Here is a 19,217-nt window from a genome sequence, read left to right as displayed (position 1 = left end):
CCCTCCCCAACGTACCCCCCAACGCACCCCCCCCCCCAACGTATCCATCCCCCCAACGTATCAATCCACCCCAACGTACCCCCCCCCCCCTCCCCCAACGAATTCACCCCCCCCCCCCTCCCCCAACGTAACCCCCCCCTCCCCCCCAAAAAAAAACCAATGACGACGTACCCCCCCTCTCTCTCTCTCTCTGGCTAGGGGACATCTAACTGTAGTACGGATAAGCGTAGGGGGGGAATTGGTGTGGGATCTATATGTAACTTCTTGTAATTTTTCATAACTCGATTGAAAATAGGAAAAAATGAAATTAAGCGAGAGAACAAAATAATTAACTTAAGTTTAACAAAATTATGAAAAAAAACAACACACAAAAAGATTTGAATAAATAGATTATAATCCATTATAAAGGATTGAAATGGATTAGTTTTCTTTTGATAAAATTTTTTGAAAATGATCGATTATAATCGATTATAATCGATTATATTGGAATTTTATTGCTTAAAAAATATTATCATTATAATCCATTTTCAATCGATTATAATCGATTATTTTTGTTATTTTGTAGAGACTGACAATCAAAATCCAATATAATCGATTATTATCCATGAAACTTCAGTGCGGGCAACCATCAAAAATTGACCTCGTAAAATTATATCAAAAAAGGACCCTTTGAAAAAATTCGGCAGTTAGAATTGAGAGGGGGCGGTCAATCCCCCCCCCCACTCGGCGCACTAATGTATCCTCTATTATACGCAGTTGTCGTAACCTTCTCTGCTGTCTTTAGGGATCCCTCTACAAAATGAATCTGCAGTCAAACAATGACTTCTCCAAACTGCTCCAATTTCCGGGAGACACGATCCTCAGTCTGATCAGCTGCATCACCCACGACAACTCCGAAGTAATCATGCTCGGCCTCGCTTCGGGCACTTTAGTGTGTGTCGACAGAATTAACCTGCTATCAGGGACTGCATTTTAAATTCGGTGCCAAAAACGAACCCAATAAATGATAATTTTTAATCTTTTCACCATTTCGATTTTTATTGATGAGAAACGCATATTTAGAAGTGCTTGTTTCATCCAATTATACGCTTTAGTTTGGATTTTTATGCTTTTTTCTGTCAAAATACGCATGGCCTTAAATACAATCGTTCAAAAAGCCAGTTTATTTAAATTTGAGTTGACTTTTTAGCTGTTGCTTTTCGATGCAAATAGCCCAATTTCGATGAACTGCATTGTAAAATTTTTAATTTTATCAAGAATCAATTTTCAATCAGGAAATTTTAAACTATTCAAAAAATCTAATTAAAATATAGTTTCCTTAAATTTCAAAAAACTTACAAAAAACTAGTTCCCTAAATTTCAAAAAAAAATTAATTAAAATGTAGTCTCTCTAAATTGTCAGATGTGGACTTCACGAGTTACCAAAATGAGATGTTCATTTTCAAAATGGTCTCCGACTTCGGACGAGACACAGCCGAGACTCCCATCTGCAACCTCATCAACACTAAAGAGGATTTGCTGTGGCTCTCTTGTGGCTCCCAGTTGATGTATTACGAGGTGTTTTTGAGCGACAGGCGACTGAGTGAACAGACACAAGACACGTTTGAAGTGTTCGGAGTTGAGCCGAAACCCGTTTATAAAAATAACAGGTCAGTGTCTTAACTAAAATTTACATAAATTATCATTTTTTAGTTTATTTTAAATGTTCGTTTTTCAGATTCCTTGACTAAAAATTCCTTTTTGAAAAAAAAAGGTAATTCGAAGTGATTTTTTTCGTATAATTTTTTTCTTTAAAAATAGCCTAAATTTCCGTTTATCTTGAAACGCCTAATTTTATCATTATTCGTCGTTCTTCTAATTTTTCTCATTATTATTGTAAATTTTCAACTGTTTATTATAGAAATACAATAAATCATTTTCTCCCGTTTGTAGTTTTGGCAGAGAGATCTTCTGTTCAACCTTTGACCCCAAAGAAGCGGCTATTAACAAACTGCTTGTGCATGGCGATCATGTCGTACTGTCCAGAATTAGGAACCCAGTCTTAGAGGTCAGTTTCATATTCACCCACTGCGTTTTGAACATTTTCAAGTTCAGAATTTGCAGATCATCTTTTTTTTTAGCTCTTGGAGTATATAGAAAAAATCTATATTTTTGAATCGACTGTTTGACCGAAAATCAGTTGTAATCGTTCCTGGAATTGAGTAATTTCGAACAAGATATATTTTTTGTTTTTCCATCTGAAAATACTTGAACTTGTTATGCAGATGTGGCTCTTTTAAAGTTCCCCCTTCAAAAAACCGAGTTTTATGTTTGGTTTACGTTTTATTACGGCTGAATGCGTGATCTTACGCTGCAAAGTATGAAGAACAAATCTGTTCACAGTTGTCGATTTGTTCACCACGCCAAATTTCCCTGCATTATGACAACGTTAAATAAGTTTTTCAAAATTGAGTTTGAAAGGGGGGAACTGGAAAAGAGCCGCAGATGTTTGTTACTATAAATTCCTGACTTTTTTTCTATCCCAGACCTATATCTGGATCTCTTGCACCAGTTTTCTGCTGTTAACAAAAAATTCAAATTGTTTAATAACTTGTTTCTCTATCCCAGACCTATATCTGGATCTCTTGCACCAGTTTTCTGCTGTTAACAAAAAATTCAAATTGTTTAATAACTTGTTTCTCTATCCCAGACCTATATCTGGATCTCTGGCACGAGTTGCCTGCAACTTGTCTGCAAACTTGACCTCTCCTCACCCCGAGTGTTCAAATCTACTGCAGTGCTGGACAAGCAGAAGAGTGTGTACAGCATCAGAGACATGACACTGGTGGGCGATCACACTCTGTGGGTGTCCTTGAAGAGTGGACATGTCGTGGTTCTAAATCTATATCATGCAGATGACACTGACAAGGTTTGAAACCAGGAACGGAACAAAAGGCTTCAAAGAGCTCAAAATTTTTAAGTGCACTCACTCCCCTTCAAGCGGACCAAAACTTTTTATGAAGAACTAAAATTACCCCTTTTCCCCACCTCCCAAAAAAAACACCCCCCCCCCCTCTCCCACCTACCAAGAACACCACCACACCCCCCTTTGATTATTTGGAACAAACTTAGTTTTTTCGCCAGGAGATTAATTTCATAATCTCGACTGAACAAGAACAAAAGATTTTTTTTCTTCGTTCCCAAAATATGAGTCAAAAATATATTAGTGAGCAGCAAAGTTTGGCCAGTTTGCGCCATTTTTTAAGCTATACAAGTTATAACAACATCGGTATGCAATTTTTGAAAAAAAAAATCTTTGACTTGGTGAAATTGATCATTAACTTTGCATAATCGTTCAATGACCCATGCTGCACAAATCTTTTTTTTTACCTGACACAGCTGATAAAAAAATCATTCTCGTAAAGCTATGCAGTTCTAACAAACAAGATTTATTAGTATTAAAAGTGTGCAAATACCACTGTTAAACTAATCTAACTAAACTAAGTTAAAAGACTGAAATAATGTGGTTGAATTAAAACTCACCGATGTCTAAATAGAGCAACTAGTGACGCGAAGTCCACTGGACTTCGCACGGCTACCACCTAACTGGTATGTTATTAACTGATAAAAGTCAACTTAACAATACATAATCACAACAATCCCCAAAGCTTGAAAAATTGTATCTGCACTATCACTGGGTAGCCAATATTGCACATATACTCCATTCTCCCCTCACTCCACAAGAGCTAAAGTTTGAAACAAAAAGAATCAACTTTTAGCACCAATGGAATATACAGAGAATATACAAATTAACATGGAGATGAATATGTGATAGTATTTACAGGCTCCCTACAAAATTATACAGATATATACAGCGAATGAACCACTAGGTAATAGAAAGTTATGTATCATATTAACAAATAGAACAAACTAAACTAAACTGTTAACTGAAATAAAAATAGATTAATCTAAGGTCTAATGTAAAATTTCGCTAACGTTAGGAATTGGAAAATAAAGTGAAATAATAATACCAATGGTAAAAGTTAACGCTACTTCGAGTTCGAAATAAACACGTGAGTTATATGAGTTTTATGATGTGGCTTTAAATGTTTCATGAAAATTGTCGGCCTCTTTTCTGACTTCTGTATCTATAATCGATGATATATCGCTTTCCTCGTAATTTTGAATATCCACTAAACCTTCTACCAATGGAGATGATATGACTGCAATTTTCGAATTCATTGAAGAAGTGGTCGAGGTTGATCCTTGAGTTGTTTCAGCCACTAAGGTTGGTTTGGGTAATACATCCTCCAGTGGTGTCAAGCTGAAGGTGAATCAAGGGAAAAAGTCGTCATGGCTTTTTTGGTCGCCGAGAAAATTATAAGTGGCTCTTCTTCCGAGTCCAGGGTGTCCGTAATCGCGGTTGCAGGTGACGCCTGTTCAATGAACCGCCTTTCTCCATAGAATTTGGGTAGGCCTGGGTTTTTTCTTGAGCGCGACGAACTGCACATAAGGAATTCTGTTACTGCCCTCATTATTTTCTCCGGTGAGCTCGCAATTGATATTGGGTTGTCACTGGTGCCATCGGTTGATGTGATGAGCGTTGTGGGAGTGGCTTCACTTGCAAATGTTCGTCATGACTGAGCTAAAACACTATCACCACTAAACGTTTGGGAACTATGAACAGCCACCGGTTCAGCTCCCAAACAATCCTCTAACACATTTTGCCAATGATCTAAGTCTAGTGAAGAAGAAAGATCCGAGTAAACGAAATTTGAACATTTAATGGCTAAGACTTTTGTTTTAGTCTTTTTCGTAACATTCGCTTCCGTTGGTATGTATGCTGTCGATGGGCCAGTTCATTGGAGTCCCTTCTTCTACACGGAGAAATTCTCTTGAGTTTCCCTGCTTAATCATAATTACTTACTAATGTATTCGGTACCGATAAAAGTTTACTAGGAGCCAAAGATTTAGTTTTCTTGAAGGCGAGATCCGATTTTCTAAGTACATGGCCATTATCTAAGGTTACCTTATGTGTTGTATCAGACAAAGGTTTTCCGTCAATGAGTTTAAAATACGGTTCGCCTTCCCTTCTGTTAACTGTCTTCCTAAACCAATTACCTCCTTGACTGAAGGGGTTAGAAAGTGGGGCTGTCTGTAGGTCTTGATCGGTTTTATCCGTCGGGTCGCTCTCGTGTCCCCTCCTGTCCCGTAGTGTTTCTTCCAAATAATCGTCCTCTATGATGTCATTCGCTCCCCAGTCCTGTGCTCTCTCTCGACAAAATTGACTTCTCTTTATCTAATTTAATGGCGTGTGAGACCAATGATTTCGAGAATGTATTGGGTGATCTATTAAAATGTTTTAAAAAGGTGGAACATCCAATGGATGATTTTTTCGTTGAACGAAGGTTCCAAATGATTTTATCAATTGCCACATTTAGAGTTGACTTAGGTTCGTTAAACGACATTGCTATCAGTTTTGCTTTTATCGTATAAATGAGGCGTTCTACGACTCCATTGGATCTATGATCTCCGACTGTACAAAAAATTAGATTAATATTCTTCTTCTCGCATTAGTTCTTAAAAACGTTCAAAATGAAACATGACCCGTGTTCCGCTCTAATAGACTCCGTAGATGACAGTAATCCGACATAAATACCTAGACAGGGAAGCCGAGGTATTGTTCGCTACTTTAGCCGACGGGAATTTTGAGAATCGATCTATGCATAGAATGAGGTATTTTGAAGTTCCCCAAATTTTCTCCAATGGGCCAGCAAAGTCCAAGTCTAATTGTTCATTTGGTTCTGATAAGACTGGTAATTTGTCTATAATTTTTGAGCACAAAATAACTTTAAATTTCTTACCCGCCTCTATGCACTGAATGCAGTTTTTCCCGTTGTAGTAAATCTCTCTATACAAGTGTGGCCACCATATATTTTCCGCTAGCGATTTCATTCCGAACTGTCCTGGGTGCGTTTCGTGTAGTAGTGACATGAATGGAGATCTCAGAGCTGCTGGTACTAGTAGTTTGTTGTCAATAATCAAAAGTCCTTCCTTCACATGGATATCCCGTTGGAAGGTTTTTAGATAAGCTCCAAATCTATCCAGGGGTCTGCCGTCTTCCACTGCCTTCTTCACGTCCTTTAGTATTTTTTCCTCGTTTGTCATTAATTTGAGTAATTTTTTTGAGCAGTGTTCCGTAAGTACTAGTGGGGTACTGGGTAACTTTAGTTCTCCTATGTATTTGGCGAGAATTTTTTTGTCTATTTCCGATATAATGTCGTTATCGAAGTTTAATGTAATTCCTTGGCTTTCTGCCCGAAGGGAAATTTTTGATGTTTTGTCTGACAAAAGGAATTCTATAAATGTATTTTCGTCTGCTTGATTTCGATCGACCAGTTTGCTAATAAAGAATGAGATTTAAAAAAGAAATTTGTTTTGTCTGAAAGTAAAAATTAATTAAAATTGAATTTGGCAAGATTTTGAGGAATACAACCGCTTGTGCAAGACTCTGAACGCGAGTAATTAGAATTGCAAATTCGTATTGCGTCTGTGACGAATTTAAGAACATTCGCGAAGAACGACCGTTGGATGTGTTTTTCTAATTATTTCTTTCCGCCCAGGGCTTTTCCTGTTGGTAATCTCGATAATAAATCTGTGAATCCCTTTTCTTTTCCTGGGATATGTTTGATTTTAAAAAAAAAGGTAAAAGTCGATTTACCCAACGGGTCAGTCTGCTGTGCATTGTTTCAATACTTTTATTTGCGTTTAATGCCGATAAAAAAGCCTTGTAGTCAGTAACAATTTTGAACTTGGCGCCATATAAGTAATTTTGAAATGCTCATTAGCCCAGACCACTCCCCAAAGTTCCATTTCATTGTCGAGTATTTCATTTCTTGATGATTTAAAAATTGGAAGGCGAATGCTATAATTAGCCATTTTTCTCCGTCCCACTGTTCTAGTGTGGATCCCAACCCACTGTCCGAAGCATCTGTTTTTAGTCTTGACGTCCTTTTTATGTCGAAGTGAATGTTCTCTGTTATATTTACAATCTGCCTTTTTAATTCTTCGAAAGTTTTCGTATGGGACTCGTCCCAATGGTAAACTGATTTTGTTTCACTAATAAAGGAAGTAACGGAGAACTTAGGGTTGATAAATTCGGGATTAACTTCATGTATTGCTTTATCGAGCCAAAGAATGACCTTAATTCGGAAATATTTTTCGTGTTCGGGAGATTTTTTATTGAGTCTGATTTCCCCACCAATGGTTTTACCCCCGGTTGGTATATCTTGAATCCCAGCCAATCTATGTCCTTTTGAAAGAACGCACATTTCTCCCACTTGACTGCCATGTTCTTACTATCCAAAATGTTTAAAAACTTCAAGAGTATCGCTTTGTGTTCTTCTAAAGATCCTTTTGAGGCTATTAAAATGTCGTCAATATAACAGTTGGTAAATGGGATATCTTTTAGTAGCGAATCCATTACCCTTTTAAATTCATTAGGCATATCGCCCAGTCCGTAGAATCCCGTTAAAAAACGATATGTCTCGGTGGTTTCACCCCAAACGAGGCCGAAATTGCATCGTTTTCTCTTGTCATTGCATAATTATAATTGACTGTATGCATTTTTTAAGTCTTAATTGCTGAACCATACTTACCCTGAGTTTTATTTGAAAGTTGGAGGGCAATGTTGCCGATAACTTAGTGTATGTTTGGCATTTGATATTTGTTCTTGAATATCTGATCGTTTAGTAGTTTTGAGTCTAGGGCTAATTTGATACGGCCATCCTTTTTCCTTGTGATTACAGTTGGACTAATGAAACAGTCTTCGTCACATTTATTTAGTTTCACAAAATGCGCCTCTTGTTCCATTCTATTTAGTTCTATTTTTACACTTTCTAATAGATGTAAGGGAACTCCTCTGCCTTTTGTTTGGATAGCTTTGAACGGGGAGTGAAAATGAGTGATCTTTCTGTCCAATGGTATTTTTCCTACTCTATTGAAAAGTCTTTTGAAATTATGATACAAGTTTAGGATTGTATTCGAATAAATATTTCACGATTCCGGAAGTGTCACGTTGTTAACTGGTATTAATGGTTGTCTTTGCGCTATTTCTATTCCAATTCTGGGTAGATTATCGTTTCCTAAGTTATTCCTATGTCCAGTGGTAATAAAAAATCGAGTTTCTTCAAAGAACCCTACGTTGGATTGTATCCTGACTACTACTTTCCCCGATGATATTGATTGTGTCGTTGGTGAAGCCGCAGTATAGTTCACAAACTTTCCTGTCGACTGTATGAATTTTCAGTTTCGGTTTTCTTAATTTCAGCTCGTGTAGGACGTTCTTTAAGAAGCTTACCGGACTAGCCGAGTCCACTGGAAAGTTCATATTAACTATTGAGTCTTCTCCCAATCCAATGTTTACGAGTTTCTTAGTTTCGAGGCCGTTGGTATCGTAGATAGTTCAAATGTTCAACACGGAATAATCGTCATTGTCACTTGTCCCCTCTTCTGTCCACGCGTTAATCACCCAACAAAAATTTTCACCTGTTATCGCTAGTGAGTCTTCTGGGGAATATGAACAATTCTGGTTATATTCAGTTTCTTCTACATTATTTACAACTGGCCTTTCGATTTAAATAGTCTTCAAAAGTGTCCTTTAAAGTTACAAATATTACAAATTACTTCCTTCGCCGGACACACGTTCAAATGTCCTTTGGTAAAAGTGTTTCCACATTTCATACAGGTGTTGGATCTTTCTATGTTCAGGCTTGTTTCTTTTTTTACCGCATTACAATTTTTGTACACTCTACCGCTATTGACGTTAGATGCCCTTGTTATGTTTGTTAGTTTGAGGTGGTTATTGTATCCTTTCTCGTCTATTATAGTTTGGTTAAGTGCGTCCACTGGATTAAGTGTTTCTGAGAGCACTCTTCGTTGTAAGTAACAGTTCTTCATGTTAAAAAAAAACACGTCCCTTATCCATTCCTGTTCAGCGTTGCTGCCAATCTCGCAAGATCTTGCTAAGTGCGACAGCGCTCCCGAGAAATGTTCGTAGAATTCCTCATTCCTTTGTTTTCTGTTCAGCAGTTTGTAACGTTCAAACGTGATGTTTCTAGGTTTTATAAATGCTGCCTCCAGTAGGTCAAAAAATTCATTAAAAGATTCTTGCTAGGACTTTCAACCTTGGGCGGTTTTGATAAAAACATTCCCTTTCCTTCAGCTCCAAAGCCAGGTATAGGATGGATCTTATTTTTTGTCGGCCTCGTATCTCCTCATGCCTCCGAATTTTCGTTTCTGCTCCAACATTCGCTTCTCTTCTGATTGTTCGTAAATTCGCATAGTTTCTTTGTTTCTTTGTTCCTCTGTCGTTCATTTTCTAAATCCTGGGCGCCCTCCAATATAGCGATTGTAGTTTCCTGTTCCAATTGTTCGTTTAGGTTATCTATGTCTAGATTCTCTTTGGCAATGATGGCCAGCTGGAACTGATCTATCCAGTTAGTCCATTGGGTGGGCGGTTCTACAGTGTGATTTGGCCAAAAGGCGGGAATTCCCAACAGATTCAAATCAGTTGATAACTGCGCCATAATTAAAGTGTGCAAATACCACTGGTAAACTAATCTAACTAAACTAAGTTAAAAGACTAAAATAATGTGGTTGAATTAAAACTGACCGATGTCTAAATAGAGCAACTAGTGACGCGAAGTCCACTGGACTTCGTACGGCTAACAACTAACCGGTGTGTAATTAACTGATAGAGGTCAAGGTCACTACTTAACAATGCATAATCACAACAAATAGATATTTAATTGATTAATTTCACAAAAAATTCCTTCAATCAATCAGTGGATACTTTATTTCCCGGTACAGGTGAAACTTCTGAAACGACACGAATTTGACACACAGTTACTTTTCACGTCGGAGGAAACCGAGACCAGCTGCGACTCTGAATATATCCCTCTCGTGTTCTCAGTCGGAAAAGGGTTCGTGGGACTCCCGAAGTTCTCCCGTGGGGGGAAAACGACGAAACAAACTCAAGACTTGCGATGGAAGCCTTGGAATATTATCTCGTGGAAGGCTTCAGAGTTGCTATGATTCATGCAGATATACTAACATTTGTGTAAACCTCATCAAAACCTAATCTTTTTAAATGTAAACTTTCAATCAAAAACATGATATCAAAGCTAACATTTATTATTTCTTTTCATTTCATTTCATTTAGTTTCATATCATTGGCTATATTTATACGCAGAAAATAATTGTGAAGGTAAATTTCACATCAAAATTGAAAATGGGAACTATTACAGCACTCTTTTCTCGCTTCACATCTCTGGGACTCATTGATAATTTTTAAAGAAAGAAAATTACATCATTTAATTGAACATAATTAGGGAAAATTTTAACAAAATGTTTGATTATTTTGCAAAATTCTTTGTTGGACATCCAAATTTCAACATAAAATTGAGCAGCTAAGATTAAATAGTTTCCGAATAAAAGTCGGTTTTGAAGGTCGAAAGCTGAACTATGTTTTTTTTAGTGAAAACGTCACAACTCTCCATCCTCCAAGTCCTCAATTGGCCATCAATAAGATTTTAATAAAGTTAAATTTCATCCTCCAAAATGCCTCCTAAGAACTAAAACCAAAAAAAAACAATTATCAACCTACCGTTCAAGCGCACAAAATTTTTTTATGGAACTTAAATTGCGCCCAGCTTCCACGAAAACCACACCCCCCTTTCACGCGCACAAGAGTTTTTATTTGGAATTTAAAAACTGAAAACTGATTACTGAGTAATCGGGCACATTAATCTAATCAGGTAAATTGAACAACAAAGTCTGAATGATGCTGCTACAAAAAGCCGCTGATATGCAGAAAAAAAATAGATTCGTTTGTGCTTCGCTTGGCTTCACGGCAACTCGCCCCCAACCACTCGACGTCCTGCCGACGGCACTCGCAACACCTCGGCAGTGACTACTTTGTCCTTGTTCGCATTGGGAGCAGCGGCATTTGGCTTCGACGGGGGATCAAAGAAGGTCCTTTTAAACTTCAAAGGATCCTGTTAAAACAAAGAAGACAACATAAAATTCGAAGTTTCTAAATTTTTTCTTAACTAATTTTTAAGTTCAATAATTGAACTTTTGTTCCCCTTTTTCGACCACTAATGGTGAAGGAACTTTGGATTTTGCTTGAGGGTGAGGTGAAAATTTTCATTCCAGAAAAAAAACGAAATTTGCATTTAAAAAGTTGAACAGTTCGTCCGATGGTCCTTTCTCTGCGAATAATTTTTTTTCCACTTTTTTCACTCTCTGAAACGCACATATATGCTGTTCCCAGGTCTTTCCCATCACCAGCGAATTTAGGTGGAAGGGGAGTGCAGGACGCCCCCCTCCTCAGAGAATCGACCCCTTCCAACCCAAAGGGTCGTCCCTTTAGAATATTTTGAGATATCCCTTTTTGGCTGACTGACCCTTCGGCGCCAAAATATACAAATTTTCAGGGATGAGCGCCGAAGAAACGCGATTTTTGGCCAACATTTTCCAAAAAGGGCCTAAAAACGTCTTTTTTGGCCTGTTTTTTCAAAAATTGCCTGAGTCCCGAAAATTTGGTCAAAATGGGGTCTTAATAGTGATTTCGGAGAGCTCAGAAAGTCAACTTGGTCGACCGAAAAAGGGGTCGACAACATTTTTAAAATTTTTTTGAAACCCCCCTCTCGAGAAAATCCTAAATCCGCCCCTATTTCTTATCAAGTTTAAGCCAAAAAAAACTGCCGCTTAAAAATAATGCACATAAAATTTGAAAAAAATAACTAAGCGCTTTTTGCACAGCTGTCGATGGTTACTTGTTATTTTCTCTAAATAAAGCCCCCCTTGCCTGTTTGTCCTGAACTAGCATGCAGGTGGGGTCGTTTTTAGGCCAGTCGTAGTAGATGGCCGGCAGATAGCAGTCCGGTTTGGGGGTGCTGTCATTGTTCAGGTGGGCAACCGCCGCAGCCAGACCAGAACTGGCTCTCTAAAACATCAGGCCAGATATTAACATAAAAAAATTATCTCAAAGAAGTTTCCAGCAAATAGCGTTTTATGCAAACAATAATGGCTGCTAAAATTTTTCCAAGGCACCCGATTTACGACATTAATTTTAACTGTTTCTTATTTTAAGAGCCGCTGAAAAAGCGCGTTTTTATAGAGTAAACTTTTGAAAAAGTGCTGCGAAACGCTTTTTTTTCCCCTGAAAAGTGTGACATGCTAGCTGGAAAATTCAGTGGTTGACCTAGAAAAAAAATCATCAAACTACTCTTCAAACGCCACTCCCAATCATCAAACGCCACTGCCAATCATAATTATACAATAGCAGCGACCGAAAAAAAAACAAGTCTTGACTTGTCATCCTAATTTACTTGCCGGCCTAATAATTGCAGAATCCCTACGGTTTCCTAGTAAGGTAACTTAATCATTAGGAAAACTTAAGCCATTAACCTCTGTGCTATAGGCTTCCGGGCTTGTTGACTAAAATACGTATTGATATATTGACCTTGAGTAGTGGCATGCGACTGATGGCGTTGCGGAGGTGTTTCGCATTGCCCCCTCCTGCCCCCTGACCCCCCGCTGTCTTGTAGACTGACCTCAGTGACCCCTGTGGGTTGACCTCTGCCTCCTGCATCCTCTTCAGGTTAATTAACTCCACCACTTCATATCTGCAAAAGGGGTCAAAAAGTTCAAAATTACAGTTTTTTTATACTGCGCATTTAAAACGGTTGCAAGAATCTACACATACTTCTCCATAATCTGGAGCCGGTATAAGGCTGATGAGTTTTTCGAGATTTCTTTCAAATTATGGAATAGTATGGCTAATATTTTTGATGAATGGAATGAAGTTCAACCAAAGGGGAGGGTGGGGGGGGGGGGGGCTTAAGAGATGAGTTTGACACCTGAAAGCGGAAATGTCCTGTTTGATCTCGTTGAGGTCATCGTCTGTGATGGGGGCAATATCTTGCGTCTTCTTCTTATTCGCAATGTACAATTGGGCCAAGTTAGTAATCACAGCCTAGAAAACAAAACATAATGAGGAGCATGCATCGCGGGCCGAGGTGCTCACTTCATGTTCGACCAAAAATCGGTATGTTTCGACCGTACGCGACCAAAAATCGGTATGTTTCGACCGTACGCGACCAAAAATCGGTATGATTCGACCGTACGCGACTGAAACAAATGTACTCGACCGTGCTCGAATCAAGCAAGATATGCTTCGACCGTACTCGACCAAAAAAACATGTGCTCAACCGTACTCGATCCGAGCAAGATATGCTTCGACCGTTCTCGGCCAAATTCGGGTATGTTTCGACTTTCAAACAACGTTTAACCAATAGAATTTGTGCTTTTTGGGCAACGCGATATAATTTATTCTTTGAACGAATTAGGCGATAAAAATTATGCTTTTCGCGCAACATCTTATGATCCTTTCTTATCAAAATGAATTGATCAGAGTTATTTGCATTTTAAAAATTTTGCGGAGAAGAATTATTTTTGAGCTTTTTTTCATCTTTTGCAATACTGGCTTGCACTTTGAGTCGAAAAAATTTAAAAAGTTTTACGCAGGACAATCGGTTTGTTTCGACCGTGATCGAAATATGTTTTGACAGGTCTCAAGGTATGTTTCTACCATGCTCAAGGTGTGTTTTGACCGTTCTCGAGGTATGCATCGACCGTTCTCGTAGTATCTTTCGACCATGCTCGAGGTATGCTTCTACCGTGATTGAGGTATGTTTCAACCACGCTCGAGGTATGCTTCGACCGTGCTCGAGGTCTGCTTCGACCGTGTACGCGGTATGTTTCGACAGTTCTCGAGGTATATTTCTACCGTGCTCGAGGTATGTTTCTACGTGCTCGAGGTATGTTTCTACCGTGCTCGAGTCATCTCTCGATCGTGCTCGAGGTATGTTTTGACTTTGCGCTCGACCTAAACCCCTGTCTATTTTTTTTGTTGGTTGAGCAATTACATGCGCTCGATGTTGAATGTCGAAATTTAGAGAGAGCACCTCGGCCCGGGATGGTTCTATGGAAGCCAAAAAAATTGCCGACAAATCTTGATTTTAAAGAAACACATAGTCAATAATTACGCGATGTATGGTTGGACATTTTTGAACAAATTATTTATACATGCAATAACAAAATACCAATCAGAAATACTGGTAAAGGTTTGCATGTAATATTAGGGTCTCTGTGGTTACAGAGACCCTAGTTTGACACGCAAAATTTTGCCGGTATTTTGATACGTGTTTTGTTAAGATATTGCTTTATTTTGTAGATGCTCCCCCGCTTTCATTATAAAGTTCCAATTAGTTTAGCTCATTTAGTGACGTCTCATTTAGTATAATTTTACTGAGAGGAAATCTCGCTCCAGTGACAGTAATTTTTGACCAATTTTGAAGGATGCTTTTAAGAAAATAGTTTCCATTTTTCCATTTGCTGGTTGTTTATTGGATACTTGACAGCCCACTACCCCTCCCGAAAAAACTTTTATCATATACAAAAAAAACTTTTTAAGTTCTCCGTTTTGTTAGTTTTGTTCTAAATTAATATATGAACTTATCATTTGCCACTTATTGTCTTCTTTTGATTTTTTTCTTGTGATGCACACAAAAAGTAATTCCCGTTTGCGCTTGAGTACAAATATTTTCTTTAAGATTTTTTTTGCACTTGAAAAAGATGCGAAAAATTGTTTGGGTGCAATGTTGAAACTTACTGAATGATTTTTTGGTTCCATCTCTAATAAAAAGCTAGTCACGTAAATTGCATCTATGGAAATTGTATGATTAGCCTTTTTTTGCCAAAATTGTTTTTTTAACTAAGAATATACTGTGCCAAAACAAAAAAAAGCTTCTTAAAAACTTCGATTACTCCATTTTAGTAAAACTGCTAGATAATTAATTGACTGGTACTTTTGGCCTATAGTGGTCAACCCGAGAAATTATGCATAATGGCACACGTAAACTTATCTTTACCGCCTTTAAACGCAGTCACCTCCTCAAGGGGACTCACCTGGTACTTTCGCTCGTTATCTCGCATCACCCTGTTCAGTTTCATGGTGGTCTCGCGGGACTCCAGCTCCTGCAGTTCCTTGATGGCCTGTTTTCGGATCCACCCCACCAACATCATCAGGTGTTTCACAGTCGGCAACAGGAAGAAGGGCGCCGGAAGGGTCCCACTGCGCTGAAAGTAGCTGATCCACAACTGAAACAGAAAAAAAATCAACACAACGCAAATTCGCGCATACACTGAAAGTAGTTGATCCACAACTAAAATAGAAAGTAACCAAAAAGTCAATACTGAGCAAATTGACATATAAAACTACATAAATTGAAAAAAAAAAGAGTGGAAGACCATTTCTTACTATATCCTATCACGTTGGGAATTTACAATACCATGGGAATTTACTGGGATAAAATATAACAAATATTAATTCAACGTAAACAAACATCGTTATAAGGCATTCTAATGAACTGAAAGTTTTGATTGGGTAGGCAATTTGTAGAATGTCGAAATCCTTCTACATCCAAAGTAAAAATGACGGTTTGAAATATACAATTTCAAAATATGGTTTGTGTTTCTCTCAATTAACCCACCTTAGCCCTTGCGAACTTCCATTCCGTGTCTGCATTACGCACAATTGTGTCGTAGCTCAAGTTCATCATCGCAATCAGCATGTTCAACAACACCACAATCGAAGCAATATGGTACACCACGAAGATAGCTGAAGAAAGAATTATTCAAAAATCAGAAACAAAGTACGCGATCTATTACTAAGTTTACAATTGCTGTAAAATTACTGAAGTTCTCGACCAATGCGGTCTATTAACAACACAATTAAGCATATAAAACATCCTTTTAGGAAAATCCAAAGGCAAACAATCATTTTTATTTATTTTTTTAATTCTTGTAGTGAAATTGAAGAGTTGGCAACAATCTGATGTTTTTCTGAAAAAAAAATGTTTTTAGAACCTTTTGTAAATATTTTTTCAACCTATATTTGATGCCTAAATTTTGTGTAAAGATGTTGGCACTCTACAATTTTCGGATTCATCAAAAAAGAACAAGCTTTGGTAAGGTCATAAAGGCTGTATTACAAATAAATACAATTTAAACAACATGCCAAATGGGGGCTAATAAAAAGTGAGCCATGAAAAGAGGATCCATGAAACGGGAGCCATTCGTCAGTAACAATAAAATACGAGCCATTAAAAAAGGAATCATGAAAAGGTAGAGCCATGAAATGACTAACATATGGCGACCATTCTGGTGAAAGCGTGGTCTTGGTTGACAGTGGGGGCAGACAGGTCCACGATGCCCATGTTGGACCAGAAGAGGGTTATCATGGAGAACATCATGTTCATGAACTGGCTGTTCTGAATCTTACACACCACACCCTCACAGTTCAAAGTTCGCAGACGCTGAAAATTAGAAACGAACAGTGGCATTTTGTCGCATCGGTTCTGATGATGCCCAGCAATCATGTGATTGCGGGTTCAATTCCCACAGGGGCAGCAATTTACTTGCTGAGCTCTCATAAGATCCCCATAGCCCAGTTGAACTTGAATAACTAACCTTCGGGTAAGGCCTCTGACTGGTTAACTAGAAAAAAAACATTGGATCCTTTACCATTTTGCCCCTCGAACCTCAATGTTTTCGTTTTTGTTCACACGGTCCAATTATCATGAGATACAGGGGCGAATTTAGGGTGGGGAGAGGGGGCGGACGCCCTCCTCCTCAGGGATTCGACCCCCTGCCGACCCAAAGCCCCCTTTGAACTTTTTCGAGATATCCATTTTTGGCTGACGGACCCATAAAATTTTTTAAGGCGCCTTTGGCGCAAATATATACTAATTTTGAGGAGGGAGCGCGCGCCTAAAAAACTCAATTTTTTGGTCAAAAAATTTTCAAAAAGTGCCTAAAACCGCTTTTTTGGCCTGTTTTTTTTTCAAAATTTTACCTGCGGTTTTTTTAGTACTTCGGGAGAGCTCGTAAAATCAATTTAGTCCATCTAAAAAGAAGAAAAATGTCAACAAAAGTTTCAAAAATTTTTTGAAAATCCGCCTCCACCACCCTCGAGAATAGAAAAGTCCATCTAAAAAGAAGAAAAATGTCATCAAATGGTGTCGATATGACTTATTGATAAATTATCACGTTAAAAAACTTTTTTGTCCCCCTATACAACTTCGTGAAATTATAGTTATGATAGTTTTAATGATTATGATAATTATGATAATTATAATTTTGATAATCTATCCCCTGCCATAGCAATGATAGTGCGTGAGGACGAGCTCTCACTTGAACTCTAGCTTCAGGTTTACCACAGCCTGGCCGATTACGGCTGCAATAGTGGTACCACCTGAAAGTTCTAGACGCAAAAACTGCTTGAGGTGCAAAAAAGAGCTTCTCTCAGCGAACTAGCTCGGCCTGGAATGTGAGCAAGTAAGAAAAACAGACTATGCTTAGGCAGGCTGGATAGCCTTTCGTCAATTCTCTGCGAATCGCAGAAACCAACATCATACCTGTTGCTTGTTTCTGGTTGATGAGGGCGTGGTAAAAAGCCCAAAAACTGTTTTCAGTCATATAATATAATGCTTTCATAAAGTGTTTAAGGGTAGGGCGACAATTCGTAACAAGCGGCAGCTCGTAACAAGGCATTGGCAAGTAGAATATGCTTGCTCCGCTGCGCTTACACTGGCACGAGAGGAATATTGCGCGTGAATCAGTGATCCCGCTTAATCTACTGTTACGAATTGTCGCTTGCTACGAATTGTCGCTTGTTACGAACTGTCGCCTCACGGTGTTGAAGATTGAAGAAAAGGTTTTCTAGAAAAAGCAATCGCTGTTATTAAAATTTAAGTCAAATTGTTGATAATATCAACGGCTTTCAGGAACTTAATCGTTCAAAAAACGATGCTTTGTATTTTATTCCGTTCGACTCATAAAAAATGTTTTTTAAAAAAATGATTTCCGTCGTTAAAAGGCTGTTTATTTTCAGATTAATTAGCATTTTTGTTTGTAAACTTCGTTTAGATCCATAGTCAAAAAGGCCATGTCCAAAAATTTGGCAATAAATATGTATTCGTATCAAGCCAGTTAAATATCACCGTACGTTCCGATTTCATTCCATTTCTAAGCATAACTTACGGCTCCTTCGGCGTTGTACTCCAAGTAGAGCAATTGGTTCAACCCACTCGCAAACGAGAGCAGAATTAGGAAGAATATGAACATGAACTTGAGCACGTCGATCATCATCCTTCCCAGGGTTATCTGGAGGGGTCCCAACTCCGAGTTGGAGATGAAGAGAGCGAGGAGTTTCAGGATGCTGACCACATTCGCCACCGCAAAGCAACTCTCGGAAACCAGCCTAAATTGCGGATTGATTCATGAACTCGGATTTTGGACTAATTTTCTTATTTTTTGACACCATTTTTTTCGAGACTGATCCAGTTAAAGCGAAAATCTTTTGTATTCTACAAGAAATGTTTTCGAATTTTTTTCTTTAAGCATCGATTTTTTTCTACAAATGGATTTTCCACATTTAAACATCGGTTTTTTTTCTTCAAATGGATTTTCCACAATTTGGTGCTTTTTGGAAAAAAAATGTCGTTAATATTACCTCTTGCTTACTGAATTTGAATTATTTTGAATGAAATTTGACACTCATTCATCTTTGGCCAATTATAATTCCAGGATTAGTAAGAGGTCACCTACATGGGATCGGATGAACTCATTTGACCTCTGTTGGTGACTTGGGGTTCGACAGAGGGCATGAACCACACCACACATCGCAGAGATATAGCGGACAGGTAGGCGGCCACCTGGAAGAAGTCCACGATGTTCCACAGATTCTTCGTGTACTTCTTGAAGCCACTTTCCATTATCTCTGAAAAGTGAAATACAATAAGATAAACAGGCTCAAATATTAGTGATAAGGACTTGCAATAATGCTGTATCAACCTTAAAAAAAACTGTTTATCTCAAGTTGTTTCAAGTATATTCTCACCCAGAGGCGGATTAGGATTTCCCCTCGTTTTTCGTCACCTTTGGTACTTTTCAAGAAATCCATTTTTGGCCGAACAACCCTAAAATTTTTCTAAAGGCGCCTTTGGCGCCAAACTATACTAATTTTGAGGGGGGAGCGCGCGCCGAAAAAACGCAATTTTTTAATCGAAATTTTCCAAAAAAATGCCTAAATACGCGCATCAATTTGG

General features: G+C 38.2%; 2 protein-coding genes across 2 annotated transcripts in view; one reads left to right on the top strand and one right to left on the bottom strand.

The window, feature by feature from the left end:
- LOC134851813 (leucine-rich repeat serine/threonine-protein kinase 2-like) overlaps positions 1 to 10,283 on the top strand; it is a 41,367-nt gene extending 31,084 nt beyond the window's left edge. Inside the window, exons 11-15 of the mRNA XM_063868062.1 lie at positions 785 to 962; positions 1,403 to 1,649; positions 1,933 to 2,047; positions 2,690 to 2,908; positions 9,850 to 10,283. Of these exons, the coding sequence (XP_063724132.1) occupies positions 785 to 962; positions 1,403 to 1,649; positions 1,933 to 2,047; positions 2,690 to 2,908; positions 9,850 to 10,074 (984 nt within the window). The 3' untranslated portion in view covers positions 10,075 to 10,283. The remainder of the gene's footprint in view (positions 1 to 784; positions 963 to 1,402; positions 1,650 to 1,932; positions 2,048 to 2,689; positions 2,909 to 9,849) is intronic.
- Positions 10,284 to 10,562: 279 nt separating this feature from the next.
- The window catches only part of LOC134851814 (short transient receptor potential channel 4-like), a 29,702-nt gene continuing 21,047 nt past the window's right edge, over positions 10,563 to 19,217 (bottom strand). The window contains exons 10-18 of the mRNA XM_063868063.1: positions 18,718 to 18,889; positions 18,151 to 18,370; positions 16,256 to 16,424; positions 15,600 to 15,727; positions 15,016 to 15,207; positions 12,906 to 13,021; positions 12,509 to 12,671; positions 11,852 to 11,989; positions 10,563 to 11,036 (exon numbers count right to left, since the gene is read on the bottom strand). Of these exons, the coding sequence (XP_063724133.1) occupies positions 10,887 to 11,036; positions 11,852 to 11,989; positions 12,509 to 12,671; positions 12,906 to 13,021; positions 15,016 to 15,207; positions 15,600 to 15,727; positions 16,256 to 16,424; positions 18,151 to 18,370; positions 18,718 to 18,889 (1,448 nt within the window). The 3' untranslated portion in view covers positions 10,563 to 10,886. The remainder of the gene's footprint in view (positions 11,037 to 11,851; positions 11,990 to 12,508; positions 12,672 to 12,905; positions 13,022 to 15,015; positions 15,208 to 15,599; positions 15,728 to 16,255; positions 16,425 to 18,150; positions 18,371 to 18,717; positions 18,890 to 19,217) is intronic.

The sequence above is a fragment of the Symsagittifera roscoffensis genome, chromosome 7 (assembly GCF_963678635.1).
Source record: "Symsagittifera roscoffensis chromosome 7, txSymRosc1.1, whole genome shotgun sequence".
Classification (NCBI taxonomy): domain Eukaryota; kingdom Metazoa; phylum Xenacoelomorpha; order Acoela; family Convolutidae; genus Symsagittifera; species Symsagittifera roscoffensis.
This window is presented reverse-complemented; position numbering and strand designations above follow the sequence as displayed.